This window comes from Sprattus sprattus, assembly GCF_963457725.1.
Source record: "Sprattus sprattus genome assembly, chromosome: 15".
Classification (NCBI taxonomy): Eukaryota; Metazoa; Chordata; class Actinopteri; order Clupeiformes; family Clupeidae; genus Sprattus; species Sprattus sprattus.
Genome location: NC_137913.1, coordinates 2,882,542 through 2,885,041, shown reverse-complemented (window position 1 = coordinate 2,885,041; position 2,500 = coordinate 2,882,542). Strand labels below are relative to the sequence as shown.

The window sequence follows — 2,500 nt, the reverse complement described above, 5'->3', positions numbered from 1 at the left end:
CCACTAACACCTCTAGGATCTCCAGAACCCGCACTACTTTGGGCATGATACGGGTCAGGGATTCACAACCGTACTGATCGATTATACGCTCGAACTCCTGTCCCATCACCGCAGCAATGTCGTAAACATCCATGACGGTCAAATCCGCTGGGTTTTTCTCCAACGACTTACCACAGTTATCCATGGCGAAGACCTTGAGTTAGATCACTAACGAACACATACAGTAGCCTGTTTTATGAAACCAACCGCTCCGAAGTCAAGAATACGCGGCATTGACATTCAAATGTCAGCGTGCCAACCTACAGGAAGACCAATAATAGTTTTACCTGTTTTTCGAGTTCGAGAGAGAGAGATTAGTGGGCGTCCTAAGGCCATTTTCGCGTTAGAACTCAGTCGCGCCGCAACATGCAGTGTCTCCAGCACATTGCAGAACGCAACAAGTCTGGGAACTCAGTGCTCACAACACGGCTGCCAAACTCTAGGCAACTTTCTGCGCATGTCTGATAGGGGTACAGGAGTTGCTTGAACCTATTAGTGTTGTCAAACAGCTGCACAAAAAGCAGACGTTGCCAGTGTTGTTAATCTTATACGGTCCTTCAATCTAAACACGAAAGTATGCTAGATTTGTTTGAAATTAGTTTAAAATAACGTATATCTGAAGGCAACATGCTATATTCTTTTGGAGATAATTTTATTTGGAATAATAATAATACAAATAATAATAATAATGATGATAATAAATACAACATTTGTTTTGATCTTTAAGCTACTGTTAATAAGATTGCGATTCCCACACATAGTCTTTGAATCAGATAGACATAAACTCTAATTTAATTCTACAAACAAGCCATGTTATAAAACACAAAACATTCTTTCATAAAAGGTAAGTTTATTGTACATGTACATTTATTTAATTTCATGATACCACAGTCTAAAATATATTAATATGATTTCAGTATATAAAGACATGTTTTCTTAAACAAGACATGAGTAGCGAACACAAAAAGGAAAGAATATTTATTTTTGTAACACCCCTTCAGAAAAAAAGAATAGGCACCACCTAAAAAAGACCCTCATCATTGACAGACCCTCAGTAGATATGCACAGCATTCTAAAGTTTTCCAGCACTATCTTCAACCCAGACTCAGATACCCACATCCATATTACACTAGAGGGAAAAACCAAACATAACCGGGGAAAAAAACCGAAAAACACACAAACACACTCAAAGGGCTTAGGAATTTTAAGGTGGAAGGGTTTAGGGATTTTAAGGTGGAAGGGTTTAGGGATTTTAAGGTGGAAGGGTTGAGGGATTTTAAAGTGGAAGGGTTGAGGGATTTTAAGGTGGAAGGGCTTAGGGATTTTAAGGTGGAAGGGTTTAGGGATTTTAAGGTGGAAGGGCTGAGGGATTTTAAGGTGGAAGGGTTGAGGGATTTTAAGGTGGAAGGGCTTAGGGATTTTAAGGTGGAAGGGTTGAGGGATTTTAAGGTGGAAGGGTTTAGGGATTTTAAGGTGGAAGGGTTTGGGGATTTTAAGGTGGAAGGGTTTGGGGATTTTAAGGTGGAAGGGTTGAGGGATTTTAAAGTGGAAGGGTTGACGGATTTTAAGGTGGAAGGGTTTAGGGATTTTAAGGTGGAAGGGTTTAGGGATTTTAAGGTGGAAGGGTTTAGGGATTTTAAGGTGGAAGGGTTTAGGGATTTTAAGGTGGAAGGGTTGAGGGATTTTAAGGTGGAAGGGCTTAGGGATTTTAAGGTGGAAGGGTTTAGGGATTTTAAGGTGGAAGGGTTTAGGGATTTTAAGGTGGAAGGGTTTAGGGATTTTAAGGTGGAAGGGTTTGGGGATTTTAAGGTGGAAGGGTTTAGGGATTTTAAGGTGGAAGGGTTTAGGGATTTTAAGGTGGAAGGGTTGAGGGATTTTAAGGTGGAAGGGCTTAGGGATTTTAAGGTGGAAGGGTTTAGGGATTTTAAGGTGGAAGGGTTTAGGGATTTTAAGGTGGAAGGGTTCGAGGATTGGCGTGACTCCATCATGCGGACAAACCAATCGCTTGTGCTGAGTAACAAGCTTGAATTTTTTAAGTGTGGATAATATGCTTACTATTACACGCAGAGCGCTATGGCAACGCAGTTTGATGAAGGCCAGGCAGTGACACTACTCTAGGGAGTCTAAAGGGAGTGTGTGTGTTTGTGTGTGTATGTATGTGTGTGTGTGTGTGTGTGTGTGTCTAAAGGGAGCTATACACACCTGCACTGCAGAGCTGAGCATTCCATTAGCATGACTAGCATGACTAGCATCGCTAGAGGACTGTTAACTAGTATCGACGCCCCACGGAAAGAGCAGTACAGTGATAATATAAAATCCATACGATCAATATTTAAAAGTCTCGTGTAAAGAGAGAAAGGCACGTTTTTCCCCACAAAAGTTGTTTGCTTTTTCTTTTGAACTCTTGATACTTAAAAGATACAACAATAGATACATTTTTAAATTAGTCTGTTAGGGGATA

At 40.6% G+C, this 2,500-nt stretch overlaps 1 protein-coding gene across 2 annotated transcripts in view; it reads right to left on the bottom strand.

Moving 5' to 3' along the window:
- The window catches only part of LOC308375841 (RILP-like protein 1), a 17,434-nt gene extending 17,019 nt beyond the window's left edge, over positions 1–415 (bottom strand). For both annotated transcript variants that reach the window (XM_080852033.1, XM_080852034.1), the window contains exon 1: positions 1–415. This exon is cut by the window's left edge and continues 104 nt beyond it. In XM_080852033.1, coding sequence (XP_080708159.1) covers positions 1–184 — 184 coding nt within the window. In that variant the 5' untranslated portion in view covers positions 185–415.
- Positions 416–2,500: the final 2,085 nt, after the last annotated feature.